At 35.5% G+C, this 17,466-nt stretch overlaps 1 protein-coding gene across 1 annotated transcript in view; it reads left to right on the top strand.

Annotated features, from left to right (window-relative positions):
- LOC127834681 (phosphatidylinositol 3,4,5-trisphosphate 5-phosphatase 2A-like) overlaps positions 1–17,246 on the top strand; it is a 63,734-nt gene extending 46,488 nt beyond the window's left edge. The window contains exons 23-27 of the mRNA XM_052360704.1: positions 586–797; positions 2,834–3,046; positions 3,568–3,792; positions 15,406–15,666; positions 16,571–17,246. Coding sequence (XP_052216664.1) covers positions 586–797; positions 2,834–3,046; positions 3,568–3,792; positions 15,406–15,666; positions 16,571–16,969 — 1,310 coding nt within the window. The 3' untranslated portion in view covers positions 16,970–17,246. The remainder of the gene's footprint in view (positions 1–585; positions 798–2,833; positions 3,047–3,567; positions 3,793–15,405; positions 15,667–16,570) is intronic.
- Positions 17,247–17,466: the final 220 nt, after the last annotated feature.

The following is a 17,466-nucleotide window of genomic DNA, read 5'->3' as shown; positions in this document are numbered from 1 at the left end:
ACATACAACCTTGAAACTTCATTATGTAGATTCACCTTGATGAGTTCTAAATGCAATACCCATTTTTGGGTCACTAGGTCAAAGGTCAAGGTCACTGTGACGTAAACAAAATCTTCTGACAAGCTTTCATTTATTACGGCACTTGCAGCCGAGCATTGGTACCTGTTATGTGGTGCTCTTGTCTCACTTCCTTAGAATCATTGCTTTTGTTTATTCTCCCCTACCGATGAAACCAGAGGGGACTTTTCGCTCCGTCTTTCAGTATGTCACACTTTTCTGGATCCTGTGATATCTTTAAAAGTTCGTCATATTTGCTCATGAAACTTGAAACATGGATAGATGGCAATATAGAGATTATGCACGTAATTTCATTTTGTTCTTACGTCAAGGATTCTGGTTGCCATGGCAACAAGTAGACTAGAAATATTGCTGAAAATGGGGGAATTTCACCAGTAGGGGACTTATATTGCTTGGAAATAGTCTTGTGTGATTTAATTTGCTTTAAAATGATTACTTGTAGTTACAATTTAATGGTCAGTAAAATTGTAAATGTTCAGTAAATAGTTATATTGTTTTTGCTTTAAGGTTTGATTGCCTTCGACACTGAATACCAGTACCAGGACCCTGAAATGTTCGTGTCCGACCATCCCATGCATCGCTCCAGTGCTCCGCCACAGACACAGAAGAAGCCCGGTCCCTCTTCAGTGCAGCCTGCGCATGGTTTCAAGTCAAGGGCAGCACTCCGTCAGACTGTCAGCGACACCATAGATAGTCGCTCTACTGACCCGCATAGAGATGTACGGAGCATCATAATGCAGTGAATTATTTAACCCTTTGCATGCTGGGAAAGTTGTCGTCTGCTAAAATGTTGTCTGCTGAATTTCTAAAATTAGCAATTTCTTCATTTTTGTTCATCACAGAATACTATCAGAATAGCAAACAGTTTGGATCCTGATGAGATGCCACGTTCTGTGGCATCTCATCTGGATCCAAACTGTTTGCAATGGCCTTCAAAATTCGATTCCAGCACTGAAAGAGTTAATCCTTTCCCACTCAGACCCAAAGTAAAAATGGCTATGTGCAAACAGCATAAAACCAGAACAGCATGCGAGTAACTTGCAGGCTGTTCAGGTTTCATGCTGTTTGCTGCTCATTAATATGTAAGGTTTGGTAATGAAGCCTTTAGAACTTTATTCTAGTAAAGAGGATTTTAAATTTAATCAGAATTTCAAAGAGACTACCAGCGCATCAAAGTGCGTCTTTAAAGGGGTAAAGGGTTACGTTACAGCTCAGTCCTCAACTGTATATAACATTAAGCAGACTGGTAGCTTCATAGGTATAGTGATGGCCTATAGGTTAAATTCCAAGCCCATCCATATAATTTTTAGCTGATTGCTCAGGTGAGCTTTCCTGACCGGTCTTTGTCCGCCGTCTGTCCGTCGGTCTGTCCATCAACATTTGTTTGTAAACACTCTAGAAGCCACATTTATTGTTCGATCTTCATGAAACTTGTTCAGAAACTTCGTCCCAATGAAATCTCGGTGAAGTTCGAAACTGGGTCGTGCCGGGTCAAAAACTAGGTCATTAGGTCAAAAAAGGAAAAAACTTGTAACCACTGTAGAAGTCACAATTCATTCCCAATCTTCATGTAACTTTGTCAAAATGTTTGTCTTAATGATATGTTGGTTGAGTTCAAAAGTGGTTCTGGTCCGTTGAAAAACATGGCCGCCAGTGGGCGGAGCAGTTTTCCTTATTTGGCAATAGAGAAACCTTGTAAACACACTAGAAGTCAAAATTTTTGCCCAATCATCATGAAAGTTGGACAAAACATTGGTTTTATTGATATCTCTGACGAGTTTGAAAATGGTCCATATCGGTGAAAAACATGGCCGCCAGTGGGCGGGGCAATTTTCTCTATATGTATATAATATTGATTTCTCGGACAATTTGGAAAATGGCTCAGATCGGTGAAACACACTTTTTTAGAATTGGTCTTTGTCCGCCGTCCGTTCGTCCACATTTGGTTTGTAAACACTCTAGCATTCACACTTCTCAAGCATTCTTTATGAAAATTGCTGAAAGATCTCAGTCAAGTGAGCAAAATCACATAATTAATGCCATAATTATTGCCCTTAGATTGTCCAAAGTTTCATTATATTATACAAAATCCTTGTAATCACTCTAGAGGTCACAATTTTGTTTCAGATTTTATGAATCTTAGTCAAAATATTTATTTGTGTAAGCAAAGTTTGATGTTTGGTTAGGGGGATCAACTCAAAATATAGGTCACCAGGTAAAATCTTACAAAAACAAAAACACTCCATACACCAGAGTTTTGGTTCAATAATGATAAAACTTGACCAGGATGTATGTCTGGACAATATCTAGGTCAAGTTTGAAGTTTGGTAAAGATTAAATGAACCGACTCCTCTCAGGTGAGCAAACTAGGGCCATCTTGGCCCTCTTGTTTGTTATTTAGCGTCACTGATAAATGAGCTTACCATGGGAAAAGGTCAGAAGGTTAACTGAATTTAGTAATATGCCTGAAATTCTGTTAAGTACAGCCAAACATGTAAATAAATAAACAAAGAACACTACTGAGAAAAAGATGTAGCCATGTTTGTTACATTTATTTTACAGGATTAATATTATTAAACTAGATATTAACAGTAGATGTCTTGCATTAAAGTCAATTATCAAAACCAAAAGTGGTCATTAAAATTTATTTTTTTTAGCCAAACATTTAAATGATTTTGCCTTATCATATCAGACTCTGGCACCAACAATTAATAAATGCTAAATCAATTGATTATTTATTTTATACATGTTTAAGATGGCCAGGTCATTGGTTGACCAAAGGCACATACACGCCCACCCTGGCTCTGGGGTCGAAGGTCAACCCCCGCCCCTAGTGAGGAGGAACACTCCCCTGATGGGTCATGGGGGCCTCTCAGCAGGGGCTCAACGACCTCTGAGACAAACCTCGGCCCCAGGGGGTCAGAAGTTTGGGCCCCCACTGCCACCCAAGCACAGGACTGCTAGTGTGGTAGGTAGCAGTTTTTACAGGTCTTATATGTAAGTAACACGTACAGATTGTACTAATGTTTTGTGTTATTATACCCTCATGTTATTAAGTAGGTGGTATACTTACACTACCATAGACTTCTGTATCTAGACCCCTTAAATCCCCTTGATTCTTTAGGAAAACTTGAGTAAGAGCTGTTGAAGAAGGAGTGAAATAATGAGTTTTGATCACACTGTTATTATTTTAACTTGGGCTCATACTATACCAAGCAATTCTTAGACTGATAAGTCTTAGAAAAAAGAATATTCTTTAAATTGGAATATTCAAGAAAAGCTCCAATGTTGAGTCAAACTTGGCATTAACTGCCTCTGTCTACACCATTCATCACGTTAAACATTTGTTAAGGACATTATTGCCAGTAAAAGCATGTTTACATTAAAACACTGGACATTTATTTCTTGGTTCAAAGTCTATTCTTTCTTCTAAAGTCTAAGAATGGGGTGATGAATACGGGCCCCTGTTTATTGTTGGTACATTCCTAGGACCAGCACCCGGGCGCGAGGCATGACACCCGCCATGCACCCACCACCCTTGATGAGTGGCTGGCGGGGCTAAACCTTTCCTGCTACACAGACAAGTTCCTGCTGAACGGCTGGGATAGCCTCCTGTACCTGACTGAGCTCAAACAGGAGGACTTGAGAAACATCGGCATAGACGTGCCCGAACACCAGAAAGTCATCCTGAGCAGCGTGAAAGACCTCAATCAAGTGTGATATTTTTTTGGTCTTTGTATTTCCTATGTATCAGACTGGCTGTGGAAGAAGTGGGCTTAATGCATATGCCGAAAATTTTGTTCTTAATTAGTCTGTGCAGTCCTCACGGGCTTATCAGGGACAACACCTTCCACCTAAACTTGATTTTTGTTTAGAAGAGATTTCTATAAAAAGAAATTATCCATAAAAGCGGAAAGTGTCATCTCTTAAAAGCGTCTGTTGACAGCACAGGCTAATCTCTGACAACACTTTATGCATATGCATTAAGCCCATTTTTTCCAAAGGGTGGCTTTTGTAGTTTTACCCACCTGTAATAACACCCTTTGCTCTGCTCTGCAGCTTATGTGCTTATGTTGTCATTGCAATTTTATAATAACGCATTATGAAGACATCCAACATGTGCATGAAGGGTCTTTCAAATAAATGTGCCGCGTTCTGAGAAAACTGGGCTTAATGCATGTGCGTAAAGTGTCATCGCAGATTGGCCTGTGCAGTCCGCACAGGCTAATCAGGGATGACACTTTCCGCTGTTATAGTATTTTTAGTTTTAAGGAAGTCCCTCCTTACCGAAATTCAAGTTTAGGCGGAAAGTGTCGTCCCTGATTAGCCTGTGCGGACTGCACAGGCAAATCTGGGACGACACTTTACGCACAGACATTATGCCCAGTTTTCTTAGAATGCGACACAAATTATTGTCCAGATATAACAGATAAGAGACAAAATAACACATGCAAGAACGCAGAAAATAGCGTTGATCTTATGCATCTTTATTAGTGTTGTTTATTAATAAAACTTTTTGTTAAAGTATAAACATTTTGTTGCTTTCCTGTTTTTACCTACCAAAACTGTTGGGTGATTTAAAATTAGCCCATTAGTGCCTTTAAATCGATATTTCTGCCTAATGTTAACATGGAAAAAAACCCAGCTGAATGAACTCCCTTATCTGAACATCGCTGTTATGGAATGTCAAATTTGACTTTTTTCTATGTTTGTTACCTGTTTATGAATTTGTTTCATGTATTATACCACTTCAAACATTTGAAAAACCATTCATGCAAATGAAAATGATCTGTGTACATCTTTTGTCCATAACCTTTTATACTAAGCTTATATCCATGTCTTTCCACAAATTGTTTATGTAAGTTGTTCAAACTTACTAGATAATTTTTAGACATTTAACATTTGTATACATATTTTTGCATTGATATACTACTTGTGCTCACATGTTATATACTTAATTTAACAGACCATGACATCATCTTATAACAGTGTGTAGATTTACTTCATTCATTTTTAATCTTTCACTTATTTATTACATTCAAGTTCATTTTACAAATACTTGGTTAAATTTGATGTTTATTTTTTTTTTACATAATTGATATCTACCAAACTTTGTAGAACGTAGATTTGGGTCCTATACTTTAAAAAAGTTCTTGTTTCATCTTGGTATTTTTGTATATAATCATTCCGTTTCTGAATGTCATCAATTATGTATGCCTAAAGCATCAGGCACTGCATTTTAAAAAGTATTTGTAAATCACGAAATGTCTATTAAGTTACTTAACCGATCAATGTTGGTTATTTTTGTGCTAGAAATCAGCTCTTAGAAAACATTTAATTTAATTTAAAAATTAAACGAGACTTACCTTGGTTAAGTCGCTGTTTGATTTAAATTATATGAGAAATAAAAGTTGAGGAGGCATTAGATGAGATATATTCTCGCGCATGCGCAATCAGTCTTTTAAATACAAAATTTGTTTTGTTGCTACATAAATGTAACATAAATTAAGTTTTATAATCATTACTATTCATTAAAGATATTATATTGTAACTGAAGTTGGGAGGGAGGGCGGCATTTAATGCCTCCTCAATTTTTATTTCTCATAGAATTTAAATCAAACAGCGACTTAACCAAGGTAAGTCTCGTTTAATTTCTAAATTCTATAAGGAAACATGTTTCGTCGTCCTTTAATGAGATTTTGAAGCCTGATGCCAAACAATTTTGGGAAATACTACATGAAACAGCACATTGCAAATACCTTTATGTTACATCTGTTGTCACATCCTTAACACTGTTTCAGCAAATGAGTTATGTCCATGGATAGTTTAGTTGTAATATTTTGTGAATGTACTTTCCTGAGACCAGCCTGCTGTCTTCAGAATGTCAGTTATTGGAACCCACATAGTTTTGGCCTTAGATGAAACTGCTGCCGAACACTGTGAGCAGTAAATTTCTGGTAGTCGATTCCTGATCTTGCCATCACAACGGGAATCCACCGGCTTATTGTATCTCTGGTAACTGGTCGGAATGGTTTGATATAACTTATAAGGAGACTATAATCGGTATTATTTCTACATGGTTTAGTTCTAATTAAATATTCCTTCAACACAGTTATAACGCACAATCTCCTATTTCGAGGATAAGCTTTTAAAACTAAAGAAGAACAATCAAAGCCTGGCCGACTCTGTTTTAACAAACTATTAAACTGAATTATGTAACCTGAACTGAACTTTTTTAACCAGTTTATAACTCAAAACATGTAAAGTCTGTGCCCTAGCTGAGTCCGTAAGTCCCAAAAGCATGGTCAATTTCACTGTTAAATTCTTAAGCGTAAGAGTCCTCACAGGCGAAAGTTTCTGCAAATTATTCAGTTCCAAATTTACATCCCATGTTTCATTAAGTTTCGGTGTAGCAGTTCTAAGATTATACACACCCTTCATAAATCTCACAACAGTAGGGTGAGAACCAGCAGGAAAAATTTCCAATCGAAGTCCAATTTATGAACGAGCACCACGTGCAGTGTTCAAGGCACTATGACCTAGCCCTTTGTTAAATTGTTCAGTTTAAAATTCAACTACATCTGTTATAGAAATTGAAACTTGAGAAATTTGTTTTCTATCGCAATACTGAATCCATCTCGAAATATAGCATTGATATTGACATTTTGTTGAGTTTCGCCAAGAGGACATAATAATTCTGGTAGCAGTTCTAGAAAAACCCTGTTATCTGTAAGAATTCCTGACACTTTGCATGCTATTAACACTAGTTTTTCTTCGAGACGATGTGGTATCTCTTGATGTGGAAGGTAGTGCTTCTTTGCTGTCGGTAGAATCGACGGGTTTTGCACCAAAAGTTTCATTAATAATGGAAATCATGTCTGTGTTGGCCACAATGGAGCTATAACTAAGGCTTTTGATTGGTCTTATTTGATCTTTCGAACGAATCTGGTAAACAAACTGAATGGTGGGAAAATATAGCAATAATCTATATCTGCCCAGTTGAGCGTAAAAGCATCAATAAATTTAGCCCCAGGATCTGGCTTCCATGCACAGTACAATTTAAGCTTCGTATTAAGTCGGATGCAAAAAGATCAATATCTGAGGTTTTAAACTTATCACACACAGTATGATAAATCCAACAAAAACACATACTTTTCTTTCCTTTTTTATCAACGTTGCGGCTTACGCCTTCATCAATGTTACGTCATTGACTAAACGTACATTAAAATGCGGGAAAATGTACGTCAATAAAATGAACGTAAATTAAATTAAGCTTTACTTTCTGATTCAAGAATACACAATTTCCTATAAAATTATATATAAAAATACTAATAGGAAAAAACAAAAGTAAGCTAAATTAAATTGAAGAGCTAGTCTTTTATGTTAAAAAGAACTTTGTTATTCATACCATTAGGGTGTAATGTTTTAAGTCTATGTACCCAGTAAGTTTCTTTACACAGACGATTCATGTTGTTACTAACAACATAAATTGGCATAAAGGAAAAGAAATTTGCGCTGTGGTGATCTTCATTAAAATGTGATGCGACCAACGTTGAAAATTCAGGGTTAGATAAGTTTCTTATGTCAAATCGATGACTGTTCATTCTTTTTGACACCGGTTGCATGGTTTGTCCAACGTATTGCTTCTTACACTGTTTACAATGCAATGAGGTATATTACATATTTAGATACACAATTAATATTCTTCTGTAAATTAAATTGCTCGCCTGTTATTGTACTTTTAAATTTTTCTCCAACGTGTATCGATTTACAATGGGAGCAACGTGTTCTTCCACAGGCACTTGACGCACGTGAATTGTTCAAACTTTTCGTAGATTGAGCACGTGTAATGAAGTTTCCTATATTATTAGGCCTTTTAAACGCCATTATGGGCTTATTAGTTTCATACACACTTCTCACTTTTTTTAAAACTTATCACACATAATTTTTAATACATCATTACACAATGATCCTTCTGAACATTGAACACTCTTGATGTCTTATTAGCGTCATTTTCTTTTCTTGCTATGTGTGTACATGAAATCCAGATATCATGTGCAATGCAAAGAGACCAAATTTCATGACTAACTCTGTCACAAACCAATGACTGGGTCCCCCCCTGTTGGTGATATAGCACACTGCAGTAGTGCTGTCTGTTAAAGTTTTTACATGTTTCTTTTGCAGATCGGCAAAGAATGATTTCAATGAAAACAATATGGCTAGAAACTCTAGTTCGTTAATGTGTTTTTGTTTTTATTGATCGCTCCAACGACCACCAATTTTTAAATTTTCACAGACAGTCCCAGCCTAACATACTTGCATCAGTTGTAATGCACATATCAGGATTTCCTTTATATATATATATATATATGTCTAACCTGCGAGTGAACATTTTCACACCACCATTGTAACTCAGATTTCATGCTATCCGAAATCAACATTTGACCATCATAATTCCCATGGTTTTTTCTCAGAGCTACATATTTTGCTCTCTCATGTTCCATGTAATGGAGTTGTTCATACTCTACAGATGAAAAACTGGAAACAATCAGTCCAATGACATGAGCAAACTGTCTGATTGTTGCAATATTTTAACAGGATAGATTTTTACATTCTCTATCTATTCTGACTTTTTTGTCATCTGGCAAAGCTACTATCATTTTCTCAGAGTCTATTATGTTTCCAAGATAGCAAAGTTAGCGATTTTAAATAAGCACTGATTTCTCATAATTTATCAGAAAACCTATATTTTCGAATAAAGCACATGCTTTTTTGAAAGATGTTGAGCATTCTAGCTTCGAGTTTGCACCAATCAGACTATCATCTATGAACAAGTGCATATTTCACCTTAAGTTCATTGTTTTGCATATACTGATTTAAGAAGCTTTGTAAATTTCAATGGCAAACATGATAAGCCATTTTGGCAACATGCAAATTCAAATATTTGGCCCCTCCAGTCAACTTTAAGAAATTTTCTGTACTCCTTAGCAACTGGCACTGAATAGAAAGCATGACGAAGATCAATGCTGGCCATATACAGATCTTTTGTGATCATTGTCAATGCTATCTCAAAGGTATATATTTTAAAGTGCCTATATGGTATATGTTTGTTAAGATCTTTTGAATTTACCAATCTAAATTCTCCATTTTTCTTTTCTCAAAGAAAAATTGGTGATATGAATTAATCTTCATAAAACATGGCTTAACCAATTACATTTTGAGACAACAGCTCATCGACAATTGTATCTATAATATGTGTTTCCTTTGTATTGAAAAAAAAAAGGCTTATCATGTTTGGCTGTTTTGGTGGTGAATTGTCAAGAGACTCTATTTTTTAACCTTCTACCATCTGCAAAATTGAAGGATCAGATGTTGATTTTTGTCATTCGGCAACAAAAAATCTCAATCTACCAGCAGAAAACCCACATACCTGAGTTCTTTCTAGTTCTTGGAGGGGTTTCTCAGGCCTCCCCTCCTCGCAGAGTTTTGTGGATCAACTCCAGCATGACCAGCTGATCCCAGGTAGTAACCTGGACCTCGATCAACACCTTGTGCTCGGATTCTGAAACGACCCCGGAAACCAGCTCAGCCTCCTCTGAAGTTACCATCATGACCTCTATAAGGCCCATACTGTTGCATCGTGTTTTCATTTTTGGCTTCATCCTCTATTTCTTTGTCAGCCTTTGAGACATCCTCTCCAATCAGTTGATTTGTGTATGGCGACTGATGATTGCACAAATGCGTATACTCGTACTTGAGTTCAGGTTTTGACAAGTCCTTTCTTGTTAAATTAATTTGTCTATTGGCATGTCCAAGGAAGGCCAACGTGTCATTCACATTGTCCACTATGAACTAAATGTCTTCGCACTTCTCACCCAATTTCTTTTCATGTTTGCGACTTGATCAACCATCTTAGTCAAAACAACTGCTGCATTCCCAACAGAAGTTTCTAAGTTCTGTAACTTTTTGTCTGTTGCACGAGCATTTGGCGCTAGCAAATCCCAAACAAGCTGATTGCATTTGACAACTGATATCCATCACAATTAGCTGGCCTCGCCAGCTTTTCATCTTTAAGAAGTAACATATACTGGTCTTCTTCCATCCCCTTCCTAAACAAATCAGTTACATTACTGGCCAATACAGTGTCTATGTCTTTATCTGTAACTTCTTGTTCCTTGAACCTCTTTGCCAACGAAGAGAACCTGCTGTCAGTGACAGTCTCATTATTGTTCGCATCTTGGCAAGATTTGTCATGGGATCGCTTACTTGAACATGGATCCGGTTCGTAATCCACATATTCTTCATCATTACCCTGCAAATCGTAACAATTTTCACTGTTCTCGAGGTCCACGACCTGTTTGCAAACATCAGATAGCGTTTCCTCCGATTTATCATTTTTATGTTTAATTTCCATTAATAATTCGAGAATTTTCATTCTTTTTGGCTCTTTTGCTTCCTTAGCTTTGTCTTTTTCTTTGCTTTCGGCCTACGATTTATCCAAATTCTCAGCCATGCTTCAATGAAGCAGTTGACATGAACACTCCACGTGGTTCAGATTTTTTTTGATTTTTGGCCGAAATAAACATTAGTATTAATATATAAAAATAAATACTCACAAATGACCATAAAAGTATCCGAATCTAACACAAAACATCAAGCGTCACACGCTTAAAACGAATTTTTTTTTTAAAAGACTGATAAAATTTAGGTGCGAACAGCGTCCGCCATATTGCGTAAGCACACTGATTCCGCATGCGCGACCACAGATATCTTTTAAGGGCTAAGAAACATGTTTCGATATAGAATTAAAACACTGTGTTCATAGTTTCTTCAAGGCTTATTGGATTATTTGCATTATTGGGCAATTTTCTTTTGGTTTCTTAGGTTAATCAATGTTATGTTGGATGTTGGCTGTCAGTTTTGGATATGTCATGCTTCATTTTAAATACAATATACATTAAAATCAGGTACATTAAGATGTATTATACCTAATTTTATTATGCATTTTTATGTCCCCCACTACTATAGTGGGGGACATATTGTTTTTGCCCTGTCTGTTGGTCTGTCTGTTGGTTTAATAAAACTTTAACAATTGCCATAACTTTTGCAATATTGAAGATAGCAACTTCATATTTGGCATGAATATGTATCTCATGGAGCTGCACATTTTGAGTGGTGGAAGGTCAAGGCCATCAGTCAAGGTCAAAGGTAAAAAAAAAATGTCTAAGCGGCGCAGAAGGGGACATAGTGTTTCGGACAAACAAATTTCTTGTTTACATAAACAATTGTACCTACAAACATTGTCCCTGCCCACTTTACCCAGGAACACCCTTTTTTATATTTATGTTTACCGTCCATTTGCAAATTTGTACTGCTTGGCTTTACTAACAACAGTGGTAACTGAAAACGTTGGAGTATGTATATATAAAGTCTCGTATACATGGAAATATTCCATTCAGTTTTTGCGAATCTGCTGTAAATATTAAGCACTTTTTTCTGTAATCACACTTATATACTGACTGAGTGAATATTTAATCTGAATTCCTGTTAAAAACAATTATGAATATTTAAGTACATGTTAGTTTTTTATATAAAGCATACCTTTTGTGATCATTTCAGACACATTTTTAAACATGCAATTGTTTTGTATTTATTATTTGTATGCCACCCATCGAAGAAGAGGGGGTATATTGTTTTGCTGGTTGTTGGTGTGTCAGTTGGTAGACCAGTTCGTTTCAGATCAAAAACTCGTCAACGAATTTACCGATTGGCTTGATACTTCACATGTTCATTGGTCTTGGACAGTAAATGACCCCTAACAAAATGGGGGTCACTAGGTCATAGGTCAAGGTCACTGTCACAATAAGTGAGAAAATCGTTTCCGATTAATAAGTCATCAACGAATAGACTGATTGGCTTCATGCTTCACATGTGCATTTGCCTTGGACAGTAGATGACCCCTATTGAAATTGGGGTTTATTGATCAAATGTCAAGGTCACTGTCACAATTTAAGTGGGAACATCGTTTTTGAGCAATAACTCATCAATGAATCGACCGATTGGCTTGAAACTTCTCATGTGCATTGTCCTTGGACAGTGGATGACCCCTATTGAAATTTGGGTCACTGGTTCAAAGCAGTGATTTGGGGGCATATGTCTCCGACTACGCAACTCTTGTTTCTCTGTTCCTTATAGTATTAATCCATCGTCATTTGAGTATTAATAAAATACTCACCATGCATTATCACTTTATGAAAATGATACTCGTTTTGGCATTGAAATGATAGTTAATGATGTGATAATATACTGATGTATATTAAATATTGTATATACTGATGTATGTTACTATAACTTGACACCAAAACAAAGAGAGACAGTACTCCGTGTGTTCAGTGACTATTCCATTGTACCATGACAGGATGCTTTTATACTAGCCTGCTAGTTTTGATAAACATTATGTAACTACATGTTACTTTTATGCCATATATATATTTTTTATCTTATATAATATTGTTTTATTTGTTTTCATAAATAAAATTAAATACTATATGAACTTATACATTTTGAAATCGATTTATGTTAAAAACTAAATAACCATTCTTAGATCTATCAGTCAACATATAAGGTTAAACGATATCCGTTTCAGTTTTCACACATATCAAAAACTGATAATTTTTAAATTGATATATTTGTATGATTAACTTATTTATCTGTCATCAAGGCTTATAAATTATAAGGATGAAAGCCATGGGAAACAATTCGTGTTGAAGATCAAACAACTAAGATGACAAACATCCATAATGATAAAATTCTGTGGTATTAATAAAGCTTGTATGATAAGTTTGGTTTTTCGTTAATGAAAACGGTATAAAACAACCTAAACAAACATTTATTGAAATGAGACTGGATGTGACTTTTATAAAGTACTATTGGAAATGTTATGGAAATGTACTCCAGATTTACCTTTTGAACATTAGGCTTGTTACATGTATAAAAAAATAAGCGTTAATCAGTCATGGAGATGTGGCCATGATTGGAATTGAGTCAAACAATCGCCACTGCTTTTGCCATGACATTGTATCATGATAATATCAGTTTTGTCCCAGTTCTTTTAAGAACATGCTCATATTTAGCTAGCTGGATACGGTGAAGTCTATCTGTACAATTAACTTTTCTTAAACGACAAAGCCTGGAGATGCTTTATATATTGGTCGGTATATGAACGTGCAAGGATCCTAAAGATGCTCGTTTATACATTGTGTTTCTAAACAAGTTTATGCTGTAAATATATAAGATTATGCATAGCCAAAGTTTTACATATCTCTTGACTCGAAGAAACGAATGCATCAAAGTTCATTGAGATCTAATGTTAAGGTAGCGTTGCTACCAAGCCTAATATTAAATTAGATTGAACATTTATTCCAAAGTTAATTTATGTATACACAGGAGTTCTCATTTCCACAATGTCAAAAACTCTTTCAAGGATTTGGACTTCTTGATTAAGATTGTTTATAACATTTAGTATTTGTCAAGAGTTTGTTTCAGTTTTGCTTGCAATATTCTTTAATGTCCTTGTTCATCCCAATTGTTTCCTAGCAAGACATTAACATTATACTAGTTCTGCTGTAGGGAATTAATTATGGCAAGCATTTCATTTTAATGATTCTTTGGATGGATGTGTGGTTTTGTGCTTTATGTTTTATACAACTTTTGAAGCTGTGATACAGGAAAATATGGACACATTTGTCTTTGTTTAAAAAAGCACTAGCTGTATGTCCACCTACAAACGGTACTGTCTTATCACTGAAGTGCATCTATCAAATCTTTCTTTTCTTCATTTTTTTTGTTAAAACCATCTTCAATTGAATTGCTTTTATAAAGTGAAGTAAGTTTAGTATTTGTTAAAAAGTATGGGGTATTGTTCATAATCCAGTTGTTAAAATTGTTATAGTTATTCTTTGATAATGCATATCACATATATGGTAAATATTTATTTTTAGTTCCATAATGTTCTAAATATTTGACATTGACTTGTTACATGCACATATGTAGGTATTAGTCATTTACTTCTGTACATGCACATCTTTCTTCACTAGAAATTGATGTGATGTTTTATTTTTTTTAAGAACAAATGTATGAAAATATTTTGCTAGTCGTACTGAATTTATAGTGTTTGTAGCAAATTGAACTCACATTTTTAAAAACAGAGGGCTCCATTGCATTGGACAAGGGCACAAATCAAGGTCAGATTTCAAACTTTTGTTGTCTACATTTTGTTTTTTCTCGAGGTCTTCATAATGTATTGAAGGTTTGAAATAGAAATTCAGATTTCTACCCCTCACAATAAAATGATTTTCCATTTCAGATCAAGGTCACAATTCACACATCAAAATTCAAGTACATTTAGTTTCAGCTACATATAAACTTCTTAATGCTTTTTATTTATTAAATATTTCTTTGGATGATTATTGTAATTATTTCTTGTCAGTCAATGTTACAAGTTAAATCTTTTATTCAAATTTTGTTATACACCATACCTTCTCAATGTCTTGAAGTCAACTGAATGTTAATGCCTTTTTCAACAAATACTGTGTGACATAATCTAACCCATGCACTTAGTAAAAGATCATGTTTAATTTATTTTTGCTGTCATAGAACTGTTTTTAAATGTTCACTTTTCTTATGTATGTTAAGTGTGGATGTTTCATTTCATTGTTTTGGCACAAAATACAAACACAATAAAGTGCAAAGAAGAAATATTATTTTTCGATTATTTAACCCAGCAATAACAAGTGAATCTCGATATTGTCTTTTAATGACAAACACATGATTTAATATTATTTCACGTATATGTGAATGAAGATTCTGATAAAATGTTACGCCTCAATGTCATGATAAAGCAACACGTTTGCAAATCCACGCATGTATTCAAATTCTTTCACAATATGGGGTACAATACATTATAAGTGCGGGCAACAATGAGAAGATATTTTTTGGTAACATTAGATGTCTTATCACATCGTTATCGGTAGTAAATACCATATTAGTACATATCATTGTCGACATTTATATAACCATAATATCATACATAATATCATACAATATACATGTTTGTCATGCAAATGCAAACTAACATATCAACGAATAGTATCGCTAATTATGAAATATATGCCTTCACATATAGCAACATAAATTTATATATATACATGTATTGCACATGCTTTGCTTACGATGACCCCGTCCGTCATAAAGGAATATACATGTAATTGCCTCTAAAGGGATGAGTTCGTACGTGCACACGATACAAATATTTCTTCCACTTTCCAGTCACCCGATGACTCCACATACTGCAATAGACATTACGAAAATACCCACGAACAAGAACCGGACGTTGGTATTGGAACGTGCGGACGTTTGTTAACAAACGCCAGCGATATTGGCGATGTCCTACACGGTGAAGTGATTGGGCAGTTTTCTCCCAGCCACTTTGATGAGGGCGACGATATCACCGAGGAGAACGAATATGCAGAACCAGAAGAAAACGAATACCATGTCCCAGAGTTGATCATTAAACACCCTGATATAGTGGTATGTATAGTCTAGTTCTGCTTGAATGTTTTGAGGTTTTATGAGTGCTCACATACTGCTCGTACTGCCCACCGACCCTGACGGTCAATAGCTGGGAGTTGGATTAGTGCAAGTAATGCGTAGTCTTGAGTTATTTTACACCATATTCAGTTCACTCTTTATGCCCGTCATATTATTACCCCTGATGAAAAGTGATATAGGTGCGCACGTGATGGCTTGCTTGTGTAACATCTTACATGGCATTTGTAATACAAAAAAGAAAACCGATAAAACACTGTGGGTTTAATTAACTGTGCTGCCTGCTAGAAAGTGGAACACAATGATTTTGTTGATTAATATATGGGATTAAGCGTTAAAATAAGCAGAATCTGTGTTTATATTAGCGCCCAAAAAACTTTCTTATACGACTTGCTTCAGACATGAGAAATAACTCGAAATGCATAACATTCTAAATATAAGATCTAAATACAATTCGATGAATTCCTGAATCTGTGTAGTCAGTTATATACACAGAACGTCGTTTTACAGGGGCCCAAAGCTAAACGATAATAGCACTGATAGTATCAGTATTCACTTTAAAGGATTCCTTAATGAACAATATAAGCTATATAACTTGTTTTATTTTTAAGATAACTAAATAAACCGTAAACATATTTACAGGATTTACCAATAAACTTTAATTTTTATAACATAAATAAATTAAATAGTGTTCTGCCTTACACGAGATCAAGAGGAACAATTGAAACAGATAATGAACAAATTTACAAACTTATCTTTTAATACTTACACAAACCTTTGATAGTTTCGCAAAACTTTTCTGTGAAAGAAAATACATTAATATGCACAAGTCTTTCGTATGACATAATTGAATGAATGTTGTTAAGGTTAAATGTTCTCTTTTCAGGACTCTCAATTTGGTTCATTGAATCCCGAAACTAAAAACGTATACAACGTCCTTGGTGACCACGAGCTCGAAATAATAAAACAACGTCACGAGATCTACGAGAGTTACGCGCCGAAACACGTGTACAGCTGTCTGGAAGACAAGGGCTTCGAGGAGGCGTATACAACTAGACGGATCAGCGACCCTATTGTGCAATCGTGCGAGAAGAAGACATTGGGCGAGTGGCTTGACGCCCTGAGCCTAGGATTCTACCTTCGCACGCTAGAGGACAATGGTTGGGTGAACCTGCTGGTGTTGAGAGAGCTGACCGAAAGCGATTTGGACAATATGAACATCAGGGACCGGAAACACAAGAATAAGATTCTCACGGCCATTAATCATTTGAAAAGCAACAATTAGCAAACAGAAGGATTTGGATTATACTTATTCGAAGTTCGGATGCACATACACTTACAAAAGGACCTCACAACATCGCTTAATTTGGATGAATAATATTGCTGCATGTAAGATAGAGATTGACGCACATTTGCATTTTGTGTTCTTTTCAATGTTCTATTATCTGTCTTGTATGTTGCACTTAAATTAGAAAGCGTTTATTCAAAATATTAATGACACAACAATGCTCGTTAAACACAATAAAAACAATCTTACACCAACGAACACTCGTTGAACACAATAAATACCGTCAAAACTGAGTGAATCTAGGAACTCGATGCAAGTGCTTTACAGCACGTTATTTTTTTGTTATTTCATATTTGATGTTCGTGATTTCGGTTTTTCCAGTGTGAATGCAAAGTGCACACATACGTTGCTTACTTCACATTATTTAAAGATGTCAACTTGTTGCTAGCTGGAAACATAACACAGTTATTTTGGGTGTTCTAATATGGAGTGAT

Source organism: Dreissena polymorpha, chromosome 6, assembly GCF_020536995.1.
Source record: "Dreissena polymorpha isolate Duluth1 chromosome 6, UMN_Dpol_1.0, whole genome shotgun sequence".
Lineage (NCBI taxonomy): Eukaryota > Metazoa > Mollusca > Bivalvia > Myida > Dreissenidae > Dreissena > Dreissena polymorpha.
Note: the sequence above shows the minus strand (reverse complement) of the source record. Positions and strands in the feature narration are given on the sequence as shown.